Raw genomic sequence first — 27,355 nt, 5'->3', positions numbered from 1 at the left:
TCTAATGAGCCTTTTAATGTTAAAGAACAATTACAAAACACTATCAAATGGATGTCTACATAAACAAAAAATAAAAGAGAAATATAAATGGTGAATTAAATGTTATGAATTGTGGAAACTATTGGAAAACCACAGAATTGAGCTCATAAGTAGACTGTTGGAGAAACAGGTATATTCAGTATAAATGTCTGCTCACACTATTTAGTTCATTTTAACTTATTAATAAAGGAAGATTAATACAGTTTCTTTAAATATCAATACTTATTTAAATCTAACTGGAGTAGCTTCTTTAGGAAAGTTTTTGTTGATGTAAAAATGGATCAAAATGAACATATAATAGTCACATATAATAAAATATTCCACTGTTTTGGCTTCCTTATTCCTTTCTCAACTTTGTTAGCTCTTAACAAAAACATAACATTTGAAAAAGGTTGGCAGCATTTATATTTTTATAATTTAGCTTTAAAAAGCTTCCCCAAAGTGATTGCATTACACTTGTCAGAAGAAAGAGACTTAATATCAGAAGCCATTAACCCCAATTTGCCAGCAGAGAAAAACAAAAGGGAATAAAGTTCTTGGCTCAACTTACAAAAAGCCATTACTAACCAAAAAGAGAAGACAGAATATTCAGATTAGCTGTCTGTCAACAGCCTATGGATTTGGGGATTATAATTGACATAATGATAGTTTTGATAATAGATATATAGTAAATATACTATATTGGTATGTCATATGAATATAACATTTTTGAAGGCTATTAAATAAATTTCAACCCGCATAATGTAGGAATCACAATACATGCATTTATTGTCTACATATTTAAAAGTATTTAAATTTGCCTTCATCTAGTAGCTGAAAATTAGCATAACTCTCAATTCTGGTACATTTATTAAAGTAACCCTTGTGTACACATAGGTATAAACTTAGCCACTCTCAGCAGAAACATGCACTAATATTACGGGTTGTATGTGAAGTAGTGAATTTGGGTCTGGGATAGTCCAGGAAAACTTTTTGTGGGGAGCAGAGGAAGTTATTTTTGCTTGTAAATAGTGACATTCATTTCCTTATCCGTTACCTAGAGTTAAGAGTGCAATTTATAGTCGCAAAACCATTTCCTTAACATTTCCCTTTCCAGGTTCCTATAAAAAGTTTGTCCCTGATTGTCTCACTAGTGCCATTTTCTATTAAATACCTGATTTGGGTATGAATACAACCCAAATTTTACTCTCCTTTTTTTCAGACTACAGGGGTTCTTTGTTGGATATTGACATAGAAACTCTGCTGAACTGTGCTTTGTGTGTTTATTGATTGAAAAGAATGTCTAGTCTTCCTATACAAAGCGATAATAAGTTATCTTGCCTCTTCAAAGCTATGCGACGCAGGGTCTTCATCCTAATGACTCTATTCTCTCTATTTCACAGAATCAGGAAAAAGGACCTTTGCAAAATATTTTCCTTACCACAGTGATCACCTACTAAACTTGCTGCATAAAAAAAATCACTAAGGAAACAGATGCAATAGGGAAGGATTGGATTATCCAAATAAATCAAATGTATAGAACTACTTCTTAAGTTTTTATAAATTCAAATGGATTCTTTTAAGCAGGAATTCTTATTTTGGTGGGTTCTCTGTAGGTTTTCTCATTCCTTAAGTTGTGGTGGCATGCTTTGAACGTATTAAAAGATTCATGGCGACATTAAACAAGTCAGCAATAATTCAACAGCAATAGCTATGATAGTTTAACAATATCACATACTATTTACGAAAGCATACATAATGTTAAAGTATTCCTTATTTATCCTTATGTAGTTTTTGACTGCTTGAATAATCCTGTTTACTGCCTTTACCTGAACTAGCATATATTGAGGAGAAAATGCATCCTGTTTTAATAGGGATGCCATCTTCTTTTGGTGTTGGCTTGACTATGTATGCTATGACCTCTTATTTATGGAAATTGTGTCTCATTCTACTCAGTACCATAGTCCTGAGTCAGGGCAATGTTCTGCCTAACACTCATTGCCATGAGGATAAGAACGTTCCGTTGTAGCAAAAATAACACTTATAAGTTAACTGGAATCGGCATGCTTGTGAAGTATCGATGGGGTTCTCATAGTACTCTGGTTAAGAACAATTTTTCTAAATTGGCCAGAAATCATTCTAATGGGTTTTTAATTAATCTTTATGTGATTTTCATGGATATTCAGGCAATCACATTGTTTTATTTAAGACAAGAACATTTTGAAAACATACTAGACCTTAACCCTGGCATAAACCATGCTATTATGTTTACTATCAAGTAAGTATAAAAATAACAAAGAAAGTTGACTACTTGATCTTACAAGAATCATAAAATGTATAAATATTAGCAAATAATAAAAATATACACATCTTCATTATCCACTGTGTGAACAAGAAGTAATAATTTGAAAATTTTCAAATATTGTTTCTATAAATAAACACATCTTTTTTCAATCACATTAATAACATATATATCTACGTAAGGTTTTGAGTAAGTTTTGACTGGAATAAGTTAGCCAGGTTTTAGCATGAGAATATAGGACACATGATTCCTGATTTGAGGGTGGTGGTATACGGTGGTACACATACAATACCACATCTTGTTTCAATTATGCTATATGTAGCTCTAGGCCTTTTGGTTCCAAGTTAAATTATTCATTATGTGAAAACAAATGACATTTATTTCTTCATTTATTCAACAATTATTATTATTATTATTTTTTTCTCTCACAGTTTTCCTTTTTATTGGCACTTTTTCTTCCTCTTCCTCTTCTTAAAGGATACCTTTCAGCATTTCATATAATCCTGGTTTGGTGGTGATGAACTCCTTTAGCTTTTCCTTATCTGTGAAGCTCTTTATCTGACCTTCAATTCTGAATGATAGCTTTGCTGGATAAAGTAATCTTGGTTGTAGGTTCTTGGTATTCATCACTTTGAATATTTCTTGCCACTCCCTTCTGGCCTGCAAAGTTTCTGTTGAGAAATCAGCTGACAGTCGTATGGGTATTCCCTTGTAGGTAACTGAGTTTCTTTCTCTTGCTGCTTTTAAGATTCTCTCTTTATCTTTTGCTCTTGGCATTTTAATTATGATGTGTCTTGGTGTGGTCCTCTTTGGATTCCTTTTTTTTGGGGTCCTCCGAGCTTCTTAGACCTGTAAGTCCATTTCTTTCACCAGGTGGGGGAAGTTTTCTGTCATTATTTCTTCAAATAGGTTTTCAATATCTTGCTCTCTCTCATCTTCTGGCACCCCTATAATTCTGATGTTGGTACGCTTGAAGCTGTCCCAGAGGCTCCTTACACTATCCTCGCATTTTTGGATTCTTTTTTCATTTTGCTTTTCCGGTTGGGTGTTTTTTGCTTCCTCGCATTTCAAATCATTGACTTGATTCTTGCGCTCCTCTGGTCTGCTGTTGGGAGTCTGTATAATATTCGTTATTTCAGTCCGTGTATGCTTAATTTCTAGTTGGTTCCCCAATATAACATCGAGGGTCTTATTAGTTTTCTTGTAGATCTCATTAAGTTTATCGGCGGCTTCTAAACAGTTCTTGAGAGACCTTAACAGTGTGGTTCTGAACTCTATATCTTCCATTGACAATTTTGTCCTGTTTCTTTGTCTCCGCATTTTGTTATGCTTCCTTGGTGCACCCCCTAGTGGTCTTTGTGCGCAGTCTTGTAGTTAAGCCTTGATTGTTGTAGCTAATACCAGGGAGGGTTTGACCTCCAGGCCAAGTGGCTATGAGAATCAGCTGTGTCTGCAGTGAGAGAACTTCTGTCCTCTAGGGAGGTGCTAATCTAGCCTTTGCCTGAGGCTATCCGGCAAATGCCTCTGTGCAGGGCTTGGGCGGGGCGGGTCGCACAGGATCAACAGGGTGGGCTGGAGAGAGCAGTTATGGCGGCTCTCAGTCCTGTCCCCAGGGGCTCTGCCTCTCTGAGTCCCAGCACCCGCTGCAAAGCTCGGAGAGAAAGCTGCACTCGCTCTGACCGAAGCCAGACAGTCCCGCTTCTCCCGTTTGAGTCTGGGTCCCTGAAGACTCGCCTGTATCTGGAGCTCAGAGTCTGCGACTCCCTCCCGATTGAAAACGCCAACCACGCCCTCCGCTGCCAGCCCGCTCCGCGCACTCCGCACCTCAGAATTTGACTTCAGCACTGCGCCTCCTCTGAGTGTCGTATGCGTTTCTCTTTCCTCCTAGTTGTAGGACTTCTACTCAGCCAGCGTTCCTGTGGTTCTGGGTGATGTCCGTTCCGTTTTTTAGTTTCACTTTTGAAGTAGTTGTTCAAGGCAGCAAACTCCAGCGTTAACCTATGCCGCCATCTTGGTTCTCCTTATTCAACAATTATTGATCGGTTGTTTAACTCTGCAAGGCAGGCTGCCAGGTTACTATGATAACTAAGGTAAAAGGCCTCAGAGGACAGTTCTTCAGGGACTAGAGGTCAGATAACTCAGCAATCTAAAATGGGCCCTTTTGCGCCATGGCAATTTAGTGTAAACATCTTTGACTCCTGGTTTCGGGCCAGTGAGGTGATTCTAATATCAGCACTTTGACTTCCTGTGCTTTGCTATTGGATCTTGCTGTGTAGCGGCCATTGTGAGGCCCAGCAGACAAAGCAGGAGCAGAATTGGTAAACTTGGAACCCAGAGGCTCTTTCAAAATCCCCAACTCAAAGGATGGAAGGAAAAAGAGAAAAGAGAACAGCCAGAGAGGGGTTTGGGCATGGTATGATCGGTGTGGCCTGTCTGGGTATGGCCTCCTTCTTTTTGAATTACTTTTTATCTTGAGCAAGGACTGCAGCAATAGTAGAATCCCCCTGAGAAGCTTCTCTTGGCTTCTTTCGTTTGTTTTGTTCCCTCCCTCTGAAAACTTAAGAATCACTTCCACCTATCATGCATCCAATCTGTGCAAATACTATTGGGTATATGATGCATATTTTATTATTTATAGTGCCTAAAAACATGATAGGAAAACTGAAGTTAGAAGACACTAACTCACTTGCTCTGTAGCACACTGGTAGTAAGGGATGAAAGAAATGGGAATTCATGTTTTCTCAAGCCCCCTCCACCTGGCTATGTTGCTTTTCCAGCTTCTGATGTAGACAGGGAAACATAGGTTAAGTTAAGAAAAAAATAATGCATATTTTGTAAACTTAAAAAAACATATCACCAATAGAATATTTTTATTTTTTAAAATACTGGCATATTTTGGTAACTTGCATTGGATTTTAAAAGTTTTTTTTTTTTAATTTTGCTATTAAACTGTCGAAGCAGCTCACCTAACAGCTGTTTTTTTCCAAAGCAATATTTATTTTTTATTACATACTTTTTAAGCAATAACTTTATTCTGTGTGAGATTAATAAATATTTCTGGATTCCCATTGCATCAGGTTACCCCAAGTATGATAGTTATAAAAAGTTTATGACATACTAAACATTAATATTCCTGTTTCATCTTACTTGTTTAGTAATCTCAGAGGAAAAAATCAGTTTGCATTTCTGTTTCAAAATACAGATGGGAAAATGTGTCAGAAAACAACAGAAGAAATTTTAGGAAAGTTAATTATCCTTGTTATAATTATATGCAAGGTTTCAACTTAAAAACGGGGCAGAGTTAAAAGAGGACTATGATGATTTACTTGTTTAATACTTCTTTTGCAGATAGAATAGGAATAGCAGACAAAATCAGTTTATTCATGGGATCTTGTATCATCTATTCAAAACCTTGTAAATGGAATGTCTATGATATTTTATTAGGGAGTAAATTTCATGTACAAACTAATATTAAATGCCATTCATTATGTTTGATAAAAATATAAAAAATATTATGTCAGTTACTATATTACAACCGAAGCAAGAACTTCAGGTATCTCATTGTTACTATAAAAAGTAATAGCTATCCACTGTCCAAATCAATTGAATTCATATTTCTCATCGATTTTCTCCCACAAATTACTGAGTTTGGTTCTGCCCTAATCTTGGAATAGATTCTTTCAACATATTTCTTTCTATGACAGTCTGAACAACTATTTTTAAATGCAAAAATTTCTATAAGGAATTATAGCTAAAAGGGTACTAATTCCTTAATGATAATTCAAGTAGAACAAAATTTATTTAAAGGTGGATTCTTTTACAATTTCAGATAGATTAAAAATCACCAAATAATGGTTCCTTCAATACAACAATGGGACACACTGTTTATCATCTCTCAGTGGGGTGTTTTTTTTTGTTTTGTTTTGTTTTTCATGAGAGCAGTTTCATCAGGGGATATGCAGTGATTGCATTTGGGTATTAGAGATTTAAAGATTTTGTAAACAGTTATAAAATACATCTATAGCAAATTATAATTGCATTATGGATATTTGTATACAAAGTGTTTTAAATGGTTTGCTTCCCAGGCAACCATATTTGGCAATCTAAAAGAGGCCATATTGCCTCACAATACACTATACCTTCATTATTCCTTTCTTTAGAACACATTTTCATTGTACATAATGGTAGGGAAATTCATTCTATATAAAATACTGTAACATATTTTCTTATAAAGAAACATAGTCCAAGAATATACCTAAAGTTGACATTTACTTTTTAAATTAAATTAAATAACATACTCAATTAACTAACCCAGGAAAAGAAAGACCATGTATAACTAAAAGTGTCAGTTTAAGCCACGTCTTTATATTGCCAACATTTTTTAAAAACACAAGATAAGATATCAATACCAATTTGACATCTGTGTGTACTCTCTTGAAGCTAGCAATAAGTGCAATGGCTAAAAGTTATGCAAGTGAAATGAGAAGAAAGAAAACAATGCATTATGCTTAAGTTAATTTTTTAATAATCAAGAGGCAGGGACAGTGGACAAATTATTTAATGAGAAAACATCCCGGAGTTTAACTCCCTATTCATTTCTGGTCTTTACAATCAATCAAGTATTTATCAGGTGTCCACCAATTACTTGGCATTTTTCTAGGCACTAAAACATGGCCTGCCTTTATTTTAGCAAACATTCTGTGAGAACTTTCTTTATGCCCCACATTATTGTCAATATAAAGAAAAGACACTTTCTTTCTTTTAGCAGTTCTCAGTTTTCTTGGGAATAAACTCACAAATAAGAAATCCAGTACAATGTGATAAAGACTATGGTAAAGAATATACAAAATGCTGTGGTAGCAGAGTAAGGAATAATTAGCTTGTTCTTGAAGTGTCAGGAGACACTTTACAAAGTGACATGTGGATTGTACTTTAAAAATTCATAGTATATCCAGAAGGTAAGAAGGACAAATGAAACATTTCTTCTCTTTCTCCAGTTGCCTCCACTCCCATCTTAGATTTTGTAGACCCATACCCCAGTCACGCACCTGTAAAAAGGCCAGGTTTCTTTGTCCCTCTCCTCCTCCATCTGGCATGCTGGGCAAAACACAGCCAGCTGACTGCTTTGGTGCCTGCAGCAATGTATCTGAGTTTCTGAAGAAGACTGCTCAATGGATTTCTTTCAAATATATAAACTTAAATTTCAAATGGGCAGTCAACACTGCCAGATGATTTTAAGTCCAGCCCCCTCCCAATATTTTCACTTTCCCCTTCTATAAGAGAACTACTCATTCACCCTTTCTCTCATTTCCTCAATCTCCAACATTCCCTACTTACACTCAGCTGATGATGATTCTTCAGGCTTCATAGAGAAAATCAAAGCAATTAGTTGAGAATGTTTTCATCTTTCCACTCCCAAGCCACCAACTTATGTCATGTCCATTTTGTCTAGGATCCTTATGCTTCCGTTTAGAAGGGTCCTTGCTTCTATGGCCCTCTCCTCCACCTGTACTCTGCATCCCATTCCCTCTCCTTCTAAAAAATTTGGTCCTGTAATTATTTACCTCCTCTCCTGCATCATTAATTCTTCAATTTCTACTGGATCATTCCCATCAGCTTGCAAATATGCTTTAACATCCTACATCCTTTTTTAAGAAAAATTGATTTCAGTGAGGATGGGAGAGGGAGAGAGAGATAGAAACATCTATGATGAGAGAGAATAATTGATTGGTTGCCTCCTGCACGCCCCACACTGGGGATTGAGCCTGCAACCCAGGCATGTGCCCTGACCTGGAATCAAACCGTGACCTCCTAGTTCATAGGTTCAACCACTGAGCCATGGCAGCCTGGCAACACCATACATCTTAAAAAACCTTTTCCATGGCACCGTATACCAGTTAACTGCTGCCTTTCCTTGGTTCCATTCTGCAACTAAACTTCGTGAAGGTGTTGTCTGCACTTATTTTCTTTTTTTTTTAAATGTCGTACTTCAATTCCATTTTAATTTCTGTGTTTATTGATATGAAGTTATGCTACTGTGGTAGAGTAATCCTGTCTCCTTCCCCCACATTAGTGCTCAGGGAATTTGGGGGTGACTGTGGAAACTGGGGTTTTAGAATATTGCTCTGTCTCTTATGTCATCATTATATCTTAATTGTCTGAAGTTATCTACCTATTTCTATTTTTTTTACCTTGTTATCTTTTTTGTGAATCCTTCCTCTCTCTTCAACCACTCCAATGAGGCTGCACCTAACGCATCACTGCAATAGCTTTACCAAGCTCCTATCAGTGACCTCTATCTCGCTAATGCCCATGCTCAGTTTTCTGTTCCCGTCTTGCTTGACTAGATGCAAAGGCCACCTTTACAAAGGTCTTCCCTGACCGGCCTAACTCAAAAAGCAAAAAATGAAAAAAAACCAAACTAACAACCAACCAACTAAACAAAGTAAACCCCCAAACCTAAAAATTTCCTATAACATCATCCTGTTTTGTTTACAGCAATTACCTATCTTATTCACATATTTGTGTGTGTTAATGGTTTGTCTCCTTCTGCCAGGCTTGAAAGTCATTGAAGAAGAGAGAATCTATTGTTCTTTGTCATATCTTCTTGCACCTGGAGTAGTGTCTGTCACATTCGGTATACATTAGGTATACCTTTTACAACGTGTTATTTTTAAACTGGTTTATGAGAAAGCCTTATGAGATATGAAGTCATGTAAAATAAGAACTTATCAGTAAGTGTACACAGGCATGAACCTGCAAGTCATATCTAGGGAATTAAGCAGGGGAGTGGTTAGAGGGAAGGTAAAGGTCAGGTCTTGAGCGCCATATTTAGTGATTTAGATGTTTTCACATAAAATTAAAAGCCAAATAATTTTAATTTTATATTCTCCCTTAAATAAAACCTATAACTATAAAATCTTCCTTTAATAAACTAAAGTATATAAGTATATTTTAAAATGTGCATCCATTTAGTTGGATATAATAATTAGATTCCCTTTAAGACTCTATTTAGTATAAGAAATGCTTTTCCTTTTGCTTTTAGAAATTGCAAGAGACATTTAATCTAAGTAAAGTTTTTGCTATTAGAAATCTATTTAATTTAGAAATATTTTACTACACTAATAGCCTTAATAACTTTTTGTTGTTGTTAATCCTCACCTGAGGATATTTTCCCATTGATTTTTAGGGAGAGTGGAAGAGAGGGAAAGATAGAGAGAAACATCGATGTGCGAAAAACACATCGACTGGTTGCCTCCTGCATGAGCCCTGACGAGGGAGAAGCCTGCAACCAATGTATGTGCCCTTGGCTGGAATCTAACCCAGGACCCTTTGGTCTGCAGGTTGTCACTCTATCCACTGAGCCAAACTGGCCTGGACATTAATATCATTTAATGTAAGTAAAAGTAATTAATTTAGTCAAATTGTCACCGAATATTTATTTTTGTTAATCCTCACTTGAGGATATTTTTTTCCATTGATTTTTAGAGAGAGCAGAAAGGAGGGAAGGCAGGAGAGAGAGAGAAACGTTGATGTGAGAGAGACACATCAATTGGTTGCCTCCCACATGTACCTCAACCGGGGCCAAGGATGAACCTGCAATCAGGTACAACCCTTGACCAGGAATCGAACCTGCAACCCTTCCACATGCAGGCTGATGCTCTAGTCTAAACCACTGAGCAACACCAACCAGGCATCACTGAATATTTAATAGAGAAATGTATTATTCTTACTTTTAACAAATTTGTGTAGCATAATATTTTCAATCTATCTTTTTAGAACAACCATAAATTTAAACAGCTAATATTTGATAAGAGTCATAGCATTTTAATCGAATTAATGTTATTTCTTATTTAGAAAATTATAGGGCATTTACTTTATAACTAGAAAAGATTGTTATTATCTACTAAATGTTAACAGATGTCCTTTTAATGTATTTTAAAAAGGTTAACTATAAAGAAAAAATGAATAGCAGTACAATATAGTTACATAAAGATTTGGGATCATTTGGAGTGTAAATGAGGTAAAACTAAACATAATAAAATTTGGAGTATGGCAGGAAAGAAATAACAATTTTTAAAAGCCAAGAAAGGACAAACTGAAATCTCATGTTACTAAAAGGAAATATAAAATGTATATTAGAGGAAATTAATGTCATAAAGTTAATATCTTATGTGAATTTTCAATATTGTTCGAGTACTGATGTTAAATGTCACGGAAAGTGTCGAAAATGAAAGCAACTGAGAAATATTCACATTGCATCTGTTTGAGAGGAAATCAAGCCTTTTTAGAATGTATTTTGCATATTGAAAGACCGGAATTAACCCTGACTTGAGTAGAGAGGAAAGTGGAGACACAAAAAAGCGGTAAGATACATTTGGAGAGTTAGATACATTTCATTTGTTTTAGTGTGCATCATTGAGTCAACTATCAATAATAAAGTAATTTATTTATTGTTTACTTAGCAGGAGTCCTTTTTAAAAGTAAAAATTAAAACATGAATGTCAGAGAAATATTTGAAAATGCTAAAATAAAACATATCTCCTGAAGTTCAGTTTTTCCTTGCACTTGCCAAAATACAGATGCTCTTGACTTACAATGGGGTTATAGCCTGATAAACTCATTGTCAATTGAAAATATCATAAATTAAAAATGCACTTAGTATACCTAACTTAGCTTAGTCTAGCTCAGAACACTTATATTAGCTTACAGTTGGGCAAAATCATCTTGCTGTCGCTGCCCAGCATCATAAGAGAGTATCGAACTGCCTATCACTAGCCCAGGAAAAGATCAAAATTCAAAAGTCAAAGTATGGTTTCTATTGAATGTATATGTATGGCTTTTGCATCATTGTAAAGTTGAACCATTAAAAGTCGTTGACCATCTATACTATAGAAGGGCTCTAGTGAAAATCAATTCACCAATACCTCTTGAGGCACCACTGTTGCTAAGGCGGTGCTATTACAAAATCTGTAACTATAAAGGAAAAGCAGATTATTCAGCTTCACTTACTTAACAGCTAGACTTAGAGTTGGAACTTCAAATAACAAAATAAAGATGATAAAAACCTCACAAAATTAAGCATATTCAATTTCTGAGTCAAACTATAAATAGATATATTTTTAATGAAAATGTTACCTTGAAAAACTCTAACAAATTCTCAAAGCTACCACTCGGAATGCAGAATCTATTACCAATTTCAAAGCAAAAGTGATGTAAAAATTAAGGGGTGATTTGGAGTTTTTCAGACAGAAAAGAGGAAGGTTCCAAGAAAGATGCCTGGGGACACAAAGGTGTATTGTGTTTTGGATGCAGCAGAGACACCCTGTGGGATGGTGAATGTTGGGAGGTAATGACAGTAGAAATGCTAACTCCAAACTATAAAGGGCATCAACATGTGTCTTCTGCCCCCTGTGAGCAGTCATTGTGAGCTTTTACAGGGACATGTGGCAATTTAAGCTCTGACAACAATAAAGAGGTGGGTTCCAGTAGGAGAGGTAAGAGGAAGGAGGAGTTACTGGAGGCTGAGGCAAGTAATATTAAGGCACTCACGTAGGACAATGATGGAAGGAAGGGAGGAGTACTTAGATACGGCATATGTTGATGGCAGGTGGATTTGAGGGTAGTAGGAGAGGAAGAGAGGAGTAGGAGTTCTAATTTCTGTGATTAGGTGGATGGTACTGTGACTAGGCAGTGTATACTAAGAAGCTTGGGATTTCTGTTTTGTTTGATTTTGTTTGGTTTGTAATGGAGTGGTGGTAGAGGAGAAAGATAAAAATTATTTCACTTTTGATATGTGGTGAATATTCCACTTGAGATCTGAGTATGGAATACAGAATTGGAATTAGGATAAATCTGCAAATTCACCACCAGAGGTAATATCTGAGACCATAGGAGTAGATCTATTAAGGAGCTCCTCTCTGTTTTTTTGTGTTTTTTTTAAATTTTTCTAGCCCAAGATGTTGAGACCAAGAGCAACGCTAGTATGATGTTTAGAATATATCTTTAGTAAAGGAACTACATTTATTCATAAGGGGAGAACAATCATACACATTAAATTATTTAAATTTGCAAAGCGGCAGTGAATGAGTTTATAAAAGTACATGGAGTCACAGATGGTGGCTATGTTCCTCCTGGTGCTTGCTGAAAGTTTTGTTTATTTTTTATCATGCCTTTTAGTATCTTTAGTCCAATTTACCCAAAGAAACTACCAATTTTAAAAAGAAAAAATAACAGTCTTCAAGAACTGATAACTAGATATTTAAAATTTTACATACACTACTGAGGATGAGAATCATTTCTAGCTCTCATTACAGTCCTGCTTAAAAATAAGAAAAGCAAAACAGCATCACATTACTTTTAAGTATTTATTATAAAGAAAACACTAAAAACACTCTCCATTCCCCTTCTAATAAAGATATAATTATGAGATAAAATGAAAAAAAATATTACTCAGGCCAATCTTTTCTTGCACACACTCATGTTTTCCAAGTGCTACAACATGCTACCTTTGTTTAAGTATTTTCCTGGTTCTAATGATCACAAAACTCATTTTCATCAACTACGACTCAAACTATAATTTACCATTTAAAGGAGGTAACGACCAACAAGTATTCTTTAAAAACAATGGCACTGAAGTTCAAAGAAGTTAAAAAATTCATAAACGAGCAGCAAAGGTCCAAATACAAATCCAGGTTGGTTTGACTGCAAAGTAGATACCCATTCAAGTACATTACGGCTCTTCCCAGGTGAAACAACGAAGCACAGGCTAATTGCTCCTCTAGAGACTAAGCCTCGAGATCTAATAAACTGAAGCCACAGCACTTTGAACCTCACTATTGTATATCAAGCAGTTCTCGTCTTTTGGTAAATTTAATCATCAGGGATCAGAGTGGGTATTGATTGGAGTACTCTGAAAAGAGCAATTTTATCTCATGGTTGTTTTTTGTTTTTGTTTTTTTGTTGTTTTTTTCTTTTGTGCCCTCTCCCTAGGTCCTCACTGGACCTGACTCAACCTTAATTGCAATATTTTAATCCTAATTTTATGTTGAAAGTAGGCTAAAAAATACAATTAGTTCACAAGACAGAGAGCTCTAGCCTTTCCTTTAGTGAATTTTTGGAGGGTATATGTTTGATATTTTAGAAGGACCTCTAATAATTATCCTATCTAATAATAGACAAACATGGTAATTGGCCATACCTTCGCTACGCCTCCCATTGGTTAATCAGCAGGATATGCTAATTATTCACCAACAAATATGGCGGTTAATTTGTATACGTAGGCTCCAAGTGGTGGAGCGAAGCCTAACGGCCCCGAGGCCGGCGGAGCTGCGAGGCCTGACGTTTCCGGGGCCGGCAGAGCAGCGAGGCCTGACGTTTCTGGGGCCAGCAGAGCAGCGAGGCCTCACAGCCCCAGGGCTGGCAGAGCAGCGAGGCCACACGGCCCTGGGGCCGGCGAGGCAGCAAAGACTGATGTTTCTGGGGCCCAGCTCTGGCCAGAACTCAGCCAGAGCGAAGGCCTGGGCCCCGGGTGCCGGAGGCAAACCGGTGCCAGCAGCCAGGGGAAAGGAAGGCCTATTGCATGAATCTCTTCATGCAACAGGCCTCTAGTGTTGTTATAATGCATTATAATTTACAGAATGTTTTTAAATATAGTATGTTATAATTAGGACTTATTTAATCTGAATTTAAAGTTTAAGACAAGGTGAGAAGAAATAAAGAAAATACCTAGTTCTAAGTACAATTCTCTGCAACTAGAGGTCACTAATATTATTACCTTGGTTAGCTAGCTTGTCATATTGTCACTTTCCATAAAGATAACCCAGGATGGGATGGTGTTTGGTTTAGCAAAACACCATGCCTTAAAAACTGATATATATTGGTAAAAGCATAAGGTAATCCTATACAATAAAAGCCTAATATACTAAGTGTCCAGTTATCCGGTTGGTCGTTCAACCAATCAAAGCATAATATGCTGATATGCTAAAGCCGCTCAACTGCTTGCTATGGGGCAGACAGTTGGCCGGTTGACCAGTCACTATGACGTGCACTGACCACCAGGAGGCAGACACTCCAACGGGTAGATTAGCTTGCTGCTGGGATCTGGCCGATCAGGACTGAGCGAGATGGGCTGGACATGCCCTAGAGCCCTCCCGCAGTACCTCCCTGGCTGGCCAACCTCCTGTGTCCCTCCCCAGCCCCGATCACGCACCAGTGGGGTCCCCAGCCTGGCCTGCACCCTCTCGCAATCCGGGCTGAGGGACCCCCCCCACCCCCCGCCCTGCCGAATGCACGAAGTTTGTGAACTGGGCCTTTAGTATGATTATAAAAACACATTATATCCAATTATGTTTTATAGTCACAAAAACAGAGTTAAAACATAAAAAATCTGTTCTGTAAGCTGTGCTTGACAATGTAATTTTTTGTTACAATAGAACCATAGAACCTATTGATGTATTTTATTGAAGTAACTAGTACAGTAATGCCAAATGAAATAAATCTGTTAATAGAATCACTGAAATGAGAATAGAACATGACTTAGTCACACCTGTCCAACTCAGAATACATATTATTTATACAATTTTCTTCATTATGCTGACAATGATAATTGGCAGTAAAATCGATAACAAAGGAAGAGAGGTTTTAAAAAAAACACCTGACAAGTACATTCTAATTTTGTAAGTCTGCCTATAGAGTAGTCTTATTTAAAAAAAGTAAATGAGCTTATATGAAAACTAAAATATATTATTTGCAAATGAATAGAAATCTGACTGATAAATTATAGATATAGAGTATTCATTGCCATTTAGTTAGGAAAAAAATACATCCACAGTATACATATTACTCACATATGTAAAACTTTTATCACATAAGTACAAATGCTCATTTTTACAAACAGTTAAGCATTTTAGTACATGAATGCAAACTCTTCCCTTGCTCTCTACATCTACAAGTATTTCAGAAATGAAGCTGATAATTTTCTCCATGAGACAGTGCTTTTTTTTAAATTTTAAAGAATTGATGTTTGAAAAATCTCTTTTTAAAAGTTATTATGTTTAAAGAATCATAAAACGTTTCAAAGCACCATACATAACTTTTATGAATACTTGTGAGTACAATGCAAACCTGGTAGCCCATCATCCCCAAATAGTAGTGTGTATTTGCTAGAAACTAGAACATCCTCCTACCAAATCAAAATGCAGCCATCGAAATTAGGAAATCAGTACGGATACATGACTACCATTCAGTCCTCAGATCCCATGCAAGTATTGCCAGTTGTCTCAATTTTTTTAGAAAAATAAACAATTCAGATAACTATTTTTAGTATGTCTCTAGTCTTCTTCAATCTGAAATAGTTCTTAACTATTATGACTTTCTTGACTTTCATGATCTAATGTCTTTCATTGGTAGTGTTTTACTGTAGCTCTGGTTTTGATTTATATTTATAATTCAAGGGGATCTTTTCTCTTAGAGTATGGCTAGATAAGGTGTAACGTTTTGACACCTGTGAATATGTGTGTGGGTCCATAGGCATTCAGAGAAGAGAAATACTGTAGAGTTTCTGAACCTTTGTTGCCAGGGGGGAAATCACTAAATAAAAACAATGGTGCCTAAGGAATAAAATCATGTATAATGGATACACTATTTACTAGTTTTCAAGCACATATAGCTTAGTAGTTTTAGAGTATTATTCATGCGTGTACTTGGGAATTTAAAGGAAATTAAATTAAATTTAATTTCCTTTAAATTTAATATTCCTTTAAATTATTCCTTAATAATGTTTTCTATGGAGAGTTCAAAAAATTTCATAGATGATAGTGAAATGAACCAAATGAAATTTTGCTCAATAAAACATTCTCTTTTGAACCAACATTTATATAATTAAAATTACACACTTGATAAATTTTGGTACTTTAAAACTGACAGAGTCCTTTCTAGTTTTGGTGCTCTTTCATAGTATACTATGTATTCTGATATGGCTTACTTTACATAAAATGCCAAATAATCTACTTTTTGTGAAAACTCACAGTGGGCCACAAAAATATCGGAAATAGATATAGCTGGAATTTTAGAAATAATGCTTTTCTAGATTCCACTACTCTTTTTAGCTTCTTGGAAGGATTCATGATCCCCCCAAGAAAGTTGTTACTACTTCATATTTATAATCTACACTCTAAATTCCTTCTTCCAACAATTTTTAAGAGTTCCTTATCCACCAAATCCATCTAGTTTTCCCCTTTGGATTTGTTCATCAGGGTTTACTCTATTGACTGATATTGCCCCAGTAATTCTGCTGGAATGTGTCTGAAATATTCCTCTCAGTCAGTGTATTAGGACAGTAGATTGAGGAATCACACTTCTTAAGCCTTGTACACTCAGAAGGACAAATACAGAAGGACAAATATTAGCTTAATCTGTGTTTACTTTTCTTCATATTACTTCATATTTTGAAAATTATTATAGACACAATTACATCAAATCATATTTTGGCTCCGGTTAGTCTTAGCCATGATGGACAGCCCAAATTTTAACTAAGGTATTAGAAAAATTCTTCTCATGAATATTAAAAAACTTTTATTTAAGGGTAAAACCTGCAATTATAACTAACAATTTATATGCTGATATGTTACTTCCATAGAAATGGTTCCTAATTTTCATTTAAAAAAATGATCTTATCCTTTCCTCGTTATCTTGACATATATTCTGTTTTTTGATTAAATGTATCACATTTTAATGACAAGAGAAAAGAAATAAGATATACTATTTTTAGATATTTTTAGTTGTTATAAGTATTAATTTTATTAATTTGAAATTAGTCTCCTCTCTTGTCATTCCTTAGCTATATAATGTTTAACTTGAAACAAACTGAGAGAGAGAGAATATGTATGTGTGTGTGTGACAGTGTAAGTTTAAAATTTAAAGCTCAGCTATCAGCTTTTGAGAAGCCCTCGTCCCCTCAATCATTTATCTTTGTCCTCTTCTGTCTGATGCTCACCAAAGGCCCATCTAATTATAATATTTATTATCCTATATTATTTTCTATGGGGAAAAACCAACTTATACATTTTCCAGGTCACATGACAGGTATTTCTTTATTTGAATCACTATGTCAGTATTCTTGTTTATGTATTGAGTGCTCACTGTGTGCCAGGCACTGCTTTAGGTTCTGAGATTCAGCAGTGACATAAAGAAAAATAAAACCCTTTTCTTAATTGAACTTTGGTTCTCCTGAGAATATCATCTCCAAGTAAACAGAGTTGAAATAATTCAGAGAACCTTAAATGCTATGAAGAAAGTCAAATGTAAGAGTGAGACAGTGTGAAGGCTAAGAGGGGACAATATTATATGATGTGACCAGGGAAAGCTCTGAGGGGCCACATCTGAGGAAAGTGTAAAGAATAAGGAAGATCTAGCCATGCAATGACTTGTGGTAAGAGAATTCCAGATAGAGAAATTGCTAGTGAAAAATTGTCAAAATGAGAACTAACTCATTTCTGGCTTGCCTTCAAAAACCATAATTTGGAGAATAATTCTGCTATGAGGAAAAGTGGTATCTTGAAATCTAAAGATTTTTCTTTTTGGTTATCTAGTTTCTTCAGTTGTTCAACATCCTCAATTATTACGCATAATCAAGACTGACTGTTTTAATTATTTTTTAGGAAATGTGTATCTGAGAAATTTAATTTCCTCACTCATTGATATCTAAAGGAATGATCACAAAACAGTGTAAAAATTTATGATACTGACTTCTAGGTAATAACTGAAAGAATTGTTCTAGAATCTGCACATATCAGAATGTCTCTACCAGTTTATATAAGGGATATGCATTTGAATGGATGGCATATCATAATTCTTACACATTTTTAGCTTTGGCACAGATTGTCAGACATATAGATTTTTAAGACAGAAGATAAAAAGAAGAGGAATCACTAAGAACGCACTGAAGACTTGGCATCTTATTTGTTTCCTTGAGAAAATTATGCACTATCTCTTCTTGGAGGAATTATTATAAAACTAAATTGTTTTTCCTAAAACTAAATTTCTTCCTTTATTTTCATTGGAGGTACGAAGTAAGAAGTGTAGAAAGCTCTCACATATCTCAGTTACAGGTCTAGATTGGGGTATAATACATAGTGAAAACAGTTTATTTTTATTTAAGACAGAACTTCTGTCTTCAATTCTCATTTTATAGACACTAAAAACTAAGATACAGTTCTCCTATTTTATGCATATTTTGATTCTTTATATTTTTGTCTATAAGGTAAAAAATGAACACACAAGATTGAAAATGACTTGAACATGTTTTTAAATGTAAAAACTGTAACATCTATTCAAGTCATACATGCTTATCTGTCTACCAAAGAGACCCGGTGTTACTTCTATACATCTTTATAATGTTTTTTTTAGACCAAACATAGTTGAATGCATATTACTCTACTTATTTTAATGGTTTGATACTGGACCATAGTCTCAAAGCCTACACAATACCTATGCACCAATTATGAGCATTGTTACTCATGACTCTGAACTGTTTTCACAGCTATCTCTGATAAAGTCCATAAAAGCAATCTAAGGTCAGGCTTTAATTTATATTTAAAATTTATATGTTAAAAATATACTTAAAAACCTGACATCTTATATTAGATTTGTTTTATATTTCACATCAAAACCATTACTTGAGACCAGAGGAAAGGATTCTCCTCCACACACTCAGTATGTTCAAGGAGACTTGACCTAAACATATATATTAGATGAAGGGGACAATGCTATTTCCCGTGGGTCAGTTTTTGCTTAGCCATGTTTCCATTCTACTTTAAATGTAACCTTTAAAACCCTTGGCATGGAAATGGTGGCACCAACTGCATTTACAGGAGATTGATGCTAAACCAGTAACACTCTCTATCATTCTCCCCTCTCTGTTTATGTCTCCAACCTGGAAGAGATGCCTTTCATTAGACTTATGCCTAATGCTTTAGCTTAGAGAAAGGCTACTCAAAAGTTCAGGGTATCTAGATATAGGGATTTCCTCCTTTTCATGTTCTCTCCTTGTCTTCTTCCATTTATGGAGGAATGAAGAGATGTTTTATCTCTATGTATATATTTAAATGAAATCAATATCATTATTGAAAGTCTTGAATTGACAAAATTTTTTATACATTATAGCGTACATAAAAAGTACTTAAAGGTATTTTATTGAAATATTGGTTAAAAAATCAATGGAATTCAGTACTGTTTGCTTAGGGGAAAGATTTTAGAAAGTAAAAAATACAATTGTTAGCAGAGAAAAGGTCTCTAAGTCTTGCTGATTTTTGAAGAATGAAACACTGTACTCAATCTTTTTCTGCAATACTACAGGAAGGTAATAATAGCCATGGTACTTTCAATAAGTTAGTTGTAACATATACATATCATATTAATTTATTTGAGTAAAAACTATATTTTGAATAATTTTTGTTTTTCAAGAACATTTTTTTCTGTACAACACAAAATTTTATTATTAGACATGAATAGGTCAAGGCAGGGTAAAGCAAAGCATTTTATTAAAGTAAACATTGCATAACATTTTAATTATTTGTTTTACATAAAATATCTTGTGTTTTTATATAAACCAAAATTTAAATAAACTAGTAAAAAGACACAGTTTGAAAGAATGTATAAATATAAATTTTCTCCAAACCATTTTAGGATCTCTAGGAAAAAAGTAATCTTTTTCATGTAATATTTTTTATTTTATTTTATTAAATCTTTATTGTTCAGATTACTACATTTTATGTAATATTTTTGCATAGTCTTGATTTAAAAACTGAAAACTATCACAATCCATAAATTAACTCGAAACACTCAACATCATATTGGGTTAAACCTTTTTGAAACTCTTGATTGTTTCTGTGCTTAAAAATAACAATTTCATAAGTTTCAATGAAATTGACAGACTAACATTCCTGATGTGTTAGTTTAACTATAATATGAACCATAAATGGACTCTCCCCACCTTGTAACTATATGATTTTAAAAGGCAGGATTCATTCTTACTTAATGCATAACTCTTACAGTAATGATACTTTTCAGTCTCCAGGAAATTATAGAAAAATTCACTCAATCAAAATGGCAAAGCATAGCCAAAATAAAAATAGTCACTTTTTTAATAATAGTGAAAAAATTCACAATTCAAAATTTAGAAAATACACAGTCACTTACTTTGGTAGAGTTTTCAGGTGATTTTCTCTTAACTCCAAGATCCGTAATTTGACAAGTCTATAGAAATAAATTTAAAAATTGCTTCTTATTTTTTTCTAGAAAACAATGTTACTATGGTACAATCAATAATCACTATGTATATTATCAAAACAACTATGTTCAACATTATATACCTTCATTACAGATTTTAAAGAATTATACAAATTGATTATGAATAGGGTCATATCAACATTAGACAATAATGAATATCATTTGTCAAAAGCAAATTTGACAAGTAATTTGTAAAATCAAAATTTCCAGGAAATAAATATCTTTCAAAGATATCACTTCTACATTTAATGTTTTATAAAAATATATTCACTGTTTAATTGTATATGTTCAACAGACTATTGACTATCTACTAAATTCCAAGTGCTATGTTCACTGGAACACGGCAACACTTTCCCTCAAAAGATTATACATTAACTTGTAAAGCAAATAAAATAGCATAGTGGTTAAGAGCTTGAGTTTTTCTTTGTTTGTTTTTAATATATATTTTATTGATTTTTTACAGAGAGGAAGGGAGAGGGATAGAGTGTTAGAAACATCAATGAGAGAGAAACATCGATCAGCTGCCTCCTGCACACTCCCTACTTGGGATATGCCTGCAACCAAGGTACATGCCCTTGACCGGAATTGAACCCGGGACCCTTCAGTCCGCAGGCCAACGCTCTATCCACTGAGCCAAACCGGTTAGGGCAAGAGCTTGAATTTTATGTTCAGACAGATCTGGATGAAATCCAGACTCTCATATTCTACCTCTGTGGCTCTGGGCAAATTAACCCTGTCTAACTTAAGCTTCCTCCTCTGTAATGAGTTTGTGATAACAGTACCATAACGTATAGAGTTTTGAATCTTAAATAATGTCACATAGGTAAAGCATAATGCCTGGCACATTGCAAGTTTTAATATGTGTTAGATATTACTATTATCAATAATTGGATAGTGGAAAAAGCAATCTAATTAATATATCATATTTCATTGACTCTAAGATGAGCATCTTAGCATTTTGGAAGTGGATGTACATGAAAAATCTATAGCATCATCTGTCCCGTGACAGTACTGGGGTTGGGGAAATCCTGGAGGAGGTAAAAGATGCTCACAGTTTCTGTTGCTGTGTAACACGTGATTAGGAATGCATTTCACACCTAAGTACTTGTTCAGGTATGCAGCCTGGGGCACTTTTGTCACTAATGTCTATAACTGAGTTTTAAAATGTACTCAGTTGAGGATTCTGTAGAGCAACATTAAATGAATTTTATGAATTTTTAGTGTTTGGGGAATAATTCATTATTTGAATGATTTCACCTACAATTGTCCATATTTACTGTGCTTTTGTATATTCATCAAGGTCTCTTCCCATTTCTTTTCTGTTTTGACTCCTATCAAATTTCTAATTTAATTTTAATCATATAACTCTTAATCTCTATATGAAATAAAGTGATTCAATTCTCCAGTACATGGATATATTGCTAGTAGAAAAGATTCCTTAAACATTTATATGTCTCAAATCTTTTCAATATTTGTACTAGTGTGATGATATTTTGTGACTTATTTTGGCTCTTAGGAACACAAATCTCAGGTTTTGAAAGGGATTTTAAGCATCCTTTTGACAAACTATCCAACTGAAGGTTCAAAAACTGTTTAGATAACAATAATAAAATAGATCATATTTTGACATGTGATTTACACAAAATTAAAATCTAATTCCAAGTGGTTTAAATTTTGTTATTATGTTTTCTATTTGCCAAATCCCTTCCCTCATATTAGGACTGCTAAAAGAGAACCGAAAAAAATTTAAGACAAAAGAGTTTCTTCAGGTGACAATTAGACATTTTCTCATTTAATAAATCAAAAGCATAGTTGCAGTTGTGCTCACTACCAGAAGGACAATGCTAATTTAGATGAGTCAATGGTGAAGTACTAGCTCATTTAGAAGCCAGGTAAATACTCTTTTGAAGGTCTGTGAATTTTAAAAACTGTCCAAGAACAGGGTGTTTGTAGGTGCTGTGATCTGATCTGCAGGGAATTTGGGAAATGTTATACAATCCATATGCAAATGGGGCTACTACATGCTAAGGCACATCATTATTCCAGAGTTCTGAACATCTGCCCTAGCTTCTGCCAACAGACAGGCATCAAGTTATACTCAGTCTATTATTTGAGCACTTTCAATGATGATCACTTAGAAAAATGCAGTTAATAAACTTAAATTGTCTTAACTTTTACGATATATTTTTCATATTTGCAATAGCCAAGACATGAAAACAACCTAAGTCTCCGTCAATAGCTAATAGATAAATTAAATGTAAATACATATAATGAAATACTATTCAGCCATAAAAAGGACAAACTGCTGTTTGTGACAAAATGGATGGAGCCTGAGGTAAGTAAGCTGGACAGAGAAATATGGTATGATCATATTTATATGAGAAATCTCCTCTCCTTGCCCCTTCAAAAAACCTCCCCCCCCACACAAAAAAACTCATGGAAAAAAACATATTTTTGTAAATATATGAGGTGATGATTGTTAACTAAACTTATTGTGGTTATCATTTCACAAGATATGTAAGTCAAATGATCATGCTGTACACCTTAAACTTGTATAGTGCTGTGTATAATTTATTTCAAAGAAAATTGGAGAAAAAGATGTATTGCAGAATACCTGGAAAATATTATAAATATAGAGATGAAAATAAAAATTTCCTTAATTTTATTCCTAAGGAACCAGTCTTTTATTTCATGCCTATTTATATTCATATTGTGAACGTAGTTTATATATTCTGTTATAATATTTTCCTAAATATAACGTGTCATATGATCTATAAACATATTTCCATATACAACATTATAAATCTCCACAGACTGTCATGTAGGTGCAACTTAATATATTTAACCCATCTCCTAGACCTAGATGGATGCGTGCTTCCACTTTATTCATATTGCAAATAATGATAAATATTCTTGTCCATAAATCCTAGGGTGATATTTGATGATGATATGATACATTTCTAGAAGTGAATGGCAGAAGCACTGGTTGTAAATATTTTCAAACCTTTTAAGTCACACTGCCTTGTACACAGCTCATATCATTCTGCAATTCCATAAGCAGAATGAGGATAGCTTTCCTCTGTAACATGCTAGAACACAATGGAACTTTATTGTCATTTTGATTTGTATTATTTTTACTATTTGTGAGGCTAATGATTTTTCATGCATTCATTGGAAATTTGTACATTATTATGGATTGCTTGTATGTGTCATTTATCCATTTTTTTTCTAATGAAATTTTTGCCTTCAAACTCATATGTAAGAATTCTTTACAGTTAAGGATATAATTTGCTTCCCATAAATGGTGGAAATATTTTCCCAGTTTATTGTTTTTCCTTAATTGTTAAATATCTTCTGATGTTATTTGATTTTAAAAGTGTTTATATACTCACATCTATGTATCCATTTATATTTTCCTTTGTTTCTATTCTATAAAGGTATTTTCCAACTCAAGAGCCATAAATATTCATGTGTATTTTTCCATATCTTTTAAATTTTTTAATATTTAGCACATGCAATTTATTTGATTATTTTTTAAAAAGGGAAATACATATATATTATTTTAAAAATATTTTCTTTTTTTTATAGAAAGAGAAAGGGAGAAAGATAGAGGGATAGAAACATCAATGAGAGAGACATCATCGATCAGCTACCTCCTGTACGCCCCCCACCAGGGATGGAGCCCACAACCCTGCATGTGCCCTGACTAGAAATTGAACCAGGGACCTCTTGGTTCATGGGTTGACATCCAACCACTGAGCAACATCGGCTGGGCTATTTGATTATTAATGACCTAATTTTAGTTTATTTTTTGCAAAATGCTTCATAGGTTAATATTGTCTCATTTACTGAATAATAATGAGGTTTATCACAATGGTCACTTTTAAAGCTTCACCAACTGGCTCAGGTAAAGTACTTACCTAAAGTGAAATAAAATGAAATCATTTAAATTTTTTATTCTTACCTTCCAAAATTGGCTGGAAGATATTCAAGAAAGGCGTCATTCAGATAGAGCTGGGTCAGGTTTAGAAGCTGTGTGAAGCCATCAGGGAGTCTAGAGAGAAGTTAAAGGTTTAGTTACTGCATCAATATTGCCATAGAAACAGAACAAGACTATATATCTCCAAGGAAAAAACTAGAAATGTAATACATTTTTCAACTCTCCTTCGGTATTACAGTAATGGAAGAATTTATTGAGCATGTTGTTACAGCTTGAAAATTTTTCCTGCTATTAAAGTAAATGACAGTCACCCACCTCCTTGCCACTCTACTATGCTGAGACTATGTCACTGCGAAAGCCAACAGCATCACTCAGTGTTGCCCTAACCTTAAGCACACCAGCAAGACTTTATTAAGTGGAATTTTCAAGTTGTATGCCATGATTTTTAAATTTTAAATGTAATGTTCTTTATCAATGGAACACTCACATATATAGTCAGGCAAGGCTATCTACTTACTCTTTCACGTAGTCATTAAAATTTGCCTACATTTTGTTATAATGATGAATAAAGCTGCCCAATATGAAAAGGAAGGAGTCTTTTTCCCTTTAATTGATAATTTTTTTAAAAGTAGGCTCATCATGCATGTCTCTTACAACTCAAGTTGGTCTAATTCTTATTCACTGAAAATTAGCAAGAACATGGAAACAATAATAAACAAAATCCTAAAGGCTTTTAGGAGTCATCAAAAGAGTTGAGAAAATATCCTTTGGGGAAAATTTTCCAGTTAGATAAAATAATTATTAAAATATTTACATCTTTTGCACCAAAAACATTTAACCCATAATTTTTCCAGGATACTTTTTCCTAAAAGGATGTTGACTTTTTTCCTATAATTAAATTTCTATTTAGAGATCCATGGTCTAGAAGAGATTATGCTCTTTTAAAAATATACTCCTAAATAGTGTTCAAATTTTCCTCCCCCTCAAATAATGACTTATCTCCCTACTTGCATTTACTGGCAGGATTACTTAAAGAACTACCTATCCACAGGCCTTTTACAACCTCTTGAGGCATTGTTTTCTGACACATGCCCCAACTCAGTTACTGAAACTGCAGTCACCAAAGCCTTCTGACTTAAGTCCCAATTCCACTAACTTCATTTCACTTTGCATCCCACACTGCCTAGCAACAGTTGCCATCATTAATTGTTCTCCCCTTCTTGGCTTCTAGTAGACCTCTTTTCCTGCTTCTCCTCCTACCCCTGGGACATTGTATCTCAGTTTCACTCCATGGTTTTTCTTCCTCTATCCAATCTTTTGTTATAAAATGTTTTCTGTACATAAATTAATATGTGTACCCATGATATAATTTAACAAATACCTTTAAAATCCTCTGGGTGCCCCTCCCTGACTACAATTTTCTATTTGCCCCACAAATTCCTGAATGATGTTTACTATTCTGTTTTGTTAAAAGTTTTAAAAAGTTTTACTATACCTCTTTAAATACTTAAAAAAGTAATGACTTTGTATGTTTTTGGACATTATATAAATCCACTTATACTATGACTATTTTGACACAGTGAAACTGAGATATAAATGTCCCAGGGGTAGGAGGAGAAGCAGAAAAATTGGCATAATTAGTGAAATTCATCCATTTTGATGTAGATGACCGATCACCATTGCATCGCATCCTGTTGTATGAGTATATTATGATGCATGTATTATTCTTCTGTTAAAGAACATTACAGTTGTTTCTGGTGTCTTGTTTGTTTTCTATTATAACCATTCCACCTGTAAATATTATTGAACATATACCCTTTTGTACAAGAGATTATTTAAGTTATACCCCTGGTTACATGAGGTTAATGTCCCTGAGGGACAGTCCTCAACTAATGACTGGCAGGAGCATAACTGGCTCAGCTCCCTCACAGGTGTCTTGCACTGTTGGCCAGAGCTCCCCCGAGAGATCAAGGTCCAATGGTCCACACTAGTAAATAGCTTGACAACACACCCTCTATAAGTATTTCCTGAGACCAACTCCTAAATATACTGCTTGAATTATATTCTAAACACCTGCTTTTGGGGAATATAGACTAAACACAATTAAAACTTTTATATTAATTTGTAGGAATTTTTTACACATTCTTAGGATCCTAATCATATATTGATTATTTTTGCTGAAAATATCTTGTTCCAGTATGTACTTTGGAGTTAAATTGTTTGCATATGGCTTCATGGAGGGTTTCCATAAATTTTCTCTAATAGAGATATAGGATTCACGAAAGTTACAAAAGAAGGAGAAAAGAGGCAGAGAACAGTGAGAGTTTTTTATAATACAGAGGTAAGAATTCATCTGAGATTGGTGACCAAAGAGTTCTAAAGAAAATATTTCATGTATGAGGTTATTAGGAGTTACGATTTGAGAATATCAGCAGGAAACAGGATTTCACAGTGGTTCTCAACCTGTGGGTCACTACCCCTTTGGTGGTCGAACGACCCTTTCACAGGGGTTGCCTAAGACCATCCAGCAGATTAGAAAAAGCAGAGGCACCCAAGGAAGTATTAAAAGCAGGGTGCGGGAGAACCAAGATGGCGGCATAGGTTAACGCCGGAGTTTGCTGCCTTGAACAACTACTTCAAAAGTGAAACTAAAAGATGGAACGGACATCACCGTTGCTTAAAATATTACAACAAGTAGTACATTTGTCTCCTTTTTTCTCCCCCTTTTCCTTTCCCCAGCCTCCTCTACCCATCCAGTGTCTTGTGTCCATTGGTTATGCTTATATGCATGCATACAAGTCCTTTGG

The 27,355-nt window shown here is 34.6% G+C and overlaps 1 protein-coding gene across 5 annotated transcripts in view; it reads right to left on the bottom strand.

Moving 5' to 3' along the window:
- The window catches only part of LRRC7 (leucine rich repeat containing 7), a 479,490-nt gene that overhangs the window by 232,040 nt on the left and 220,095 nt on the right, over window positions 1-27,355 (bottom strand). For all 5 annotated transcript variants that reach the window (XM_036352078.1, XM_036352079.1, XM_036352082.1 and 2 more), the window contains 2 exons: window positions 24,573-24,662; window positions 20,519-20,575 (listed from right to left, as the gene is read on the bottom strand). In XM_036352078.1, the coding sequence (XP_036207971.1) occupies window positions 20,519-20,575; window positions 24,573-24,662 (147 nt within the window). The remainder of the gene's footprint in view (window positions 1-20,518; window positions 20,576-24,572; window positions 24,663-27,355) is intronic.

Source organism: Myotis myotis, unplaced genomic scaffold (assembly GCF_014108235.1).
Source record: "Myotis myotis isolate mMyoMyo1 unplaced genomic scaffold, mMyoMyo1.p scaffold_m19_p_2, whole genome shotgun sequence".
NCBI lineage: Eukaryota > Metazoa > Chordata > Mammalia > Chiroptera > Vespertilionidae > Myotis > Myotis myotis.
Note: the sequence above shows the minus strand (reverse complement) of the source record. Positions and strands in the feature narration are given on the sequence as shown.